General features: G+C 40.5%; 1 protein-coding gene across 1 annotated transcript; it reads left to right on the top strand.

The window, feature by feature from the left end:
* The first annotated feature begins 555 nt into the window (after nucleotides 1-555).
* LOC131999307 (olfactory receptor 11H12-like) lies at nucleotides 556-1542 on the top strand. Its single transcript, XM_059372089.1, has one exon. It carries the CDS (start codon nucleotides 556-558, stop codon nucleotides 1540-1542), a length of 987 nt encoding a protein of 328 aa, XP_059228072.1.
* Nucleotides 1543-2031: the final 489 nt, after the last annotated feature.

Here is a 2031-nt window from a genome sequence, read left to right as displayed (position 1 = left end):
TATAAAGGAGACTGTGCTGTGCTAGGCATTGATAATACAGAAACGAAAAATACAACCTCTGCCTCATGAAACTTACAGATTAAGAGATAGAAAAGCAACTTGTTATGATAGGGCATAGTAGAAATTCACATATAAATACACTGGATGCTATGGCAAAACAATTAGTACACGATGGTGGAGTCCAGCAATACTTCATGAAGAAGGCAACCAGCCAATAGTTTGTAAAGTGCAAGTACAAGTTACACAGGCCAAATAATAATAATAGTAAGTAAAAAGAAGGAAATAGAGAAAGGAAGAAATTCAGAAGGGATGGGCAAAAGAGTGAGAGAAGGAAAGGAGGAAGAAGCAACAGACACCTCAGGGAGAACAGCATGTCATTTGGTGGAAGTACAACTCTTCTTTTCCTATTGGGCCTAGAACTCAAAGGAGCACAGGAAAGCCATGAGTTTAAATAAGTAGAGAAAAATCAGATCATGAAGGACCTTGTCTGTTATGCTCAGTTGTTAGGATTTGGTCTCATTGTGATATCTCATCGCAACATAGCTTACGTCCTAAATGAACATGTCTGGAAACGGATCCTCTTCTGAGTCAGTGAGGGAATTCATCCTTCTGGGTTTCCCCTGCAGCAGGGAAATTCAGGTTGTTCTGTTTATGTTCTTCTCAATCGTCTACCTCCTGACTCTCGTGGGAAATGGAGCCATTATTGGCGCTGTGTGTTGGGACCAGCATCTCCACACACCCATGTATATCCTGCTGGGGAATTTTGCATTCCTGGAGATCTGGTATGTCAATTCTACTGTTCCAAACACACTGATCAACTTCCTCTCAGAGACCAAAGCTATCTCTTTCACTGGATGCTTCCTTCAATTATATTTTTTCTTTTCCATGGGCTCCACTGAGTGCTTCTTTCTCTCAGCAATGGCCTTTGATCGCTACTTTGCCATCTGTCATCCTCTGCATTATGCCACAGTTATGACAGGACAACGTTGTTTCAACCTAGCGATTTCCTGTTGGGTATGTGGCTTTCTCTGGTATATGGTACCTGTTATTCTCATCTCCAAACTGCCTTTCTGTGGTCCTAATGCAATTGATCATTTTGTATGTGACTCAGGCCCATTACTGACCCTTTCATGTGCTCCTGCCCCCATGTCTAAGCTCATCAGCTATACCCTAAGCTCCCTCATCATCCTCCTGAGCTTCTTTTTCATCCTCATCTCCTATGCCCTGGTTCTACTTGCTGTGCTTCGGTTGCCATCAGCATCCAGTCAGCATAAGGCCTTTTCAACATGTGGGTCCCATCTGTCTGTGGTGTTGCTGTTCTATGGGACAATAATGGTGATGCATGTGAGCCCTGGATCCAGCCACTCTACCCTGATGCCAAAGATCATGACTTTGTTCTACGCAATGGTGACCCCACTCTTCAACCCTTTGATTTACAGTCTCAGGAATAAAGAAATGAAAAATGCTCTCTGGAAAGTCCTGGGAAAGTGTAAAATTTCTTTAAAAGTTTTTGGCAGCAGACCCAGAAGAAGTGTGGAATAATCTAGTTTAATGTGATATGGGTGAAATGGCCACCCTTTTTATTCTTTCATTTGTGTAATCATTCATTTGAAAAATAGTCACTGAAAATCTCCTCTAAATTAGACACTTCATTTGATACTAGATTATGTAGATATTATGAAGATAATTCAGACACAGTCTTTTCCCTCAAATGACAGTCTTTTAGGGGAGGCAGGCATGTAAGAAGATAATCACCATAAAATGCAATAAATGTCTTACCAGTGTATGTACCAGTTGTCACAACAACACAAAGAAAGAGATACCTAATTTTGCCTGGTGTTTTGTAGTGGTAGAAATTGTGTTAGGGAAAACTTCAATCAACGCAATACTAAACATGTGTGTTCTGTGGTGGGGAGATGGAAAAACCTTATATTTCTGTTCAACTTCTACTTATATTTCTTTGTCAATCATGTTGTAATATCTTTGAAAGGATATGAGACTTTAAATCAGAAGATCTAGATAGGAACTCAA

Source organism: Mustela nigripes, chromosome 13 (assembly GCF_022355385.1).
Source record: "Mustela nigripes isolate SB6536 chromosome 13, MUSNIG.SB6536, whole genome shotgun sequence".
NCBI lineage: Eukaryota > Metazoa > Chordata > Mammalia > Carnivora > Mustelidae > Mustela > Mustela nigripes.
Note: the sequence above shows the minus strand (reverse complement) of the source record. Positions and strands in the feature narration are given on the sequence as shown.

Excerpts from the sequence above, each read along its gene's own strand:
- LOC131999307 (XM_059372089.1), top strand. The coding sequence starts at position 556 with ATGAACATGTCTGGAAACGGATCCTCTTCTGAGTCAGTGAGGGAATTC.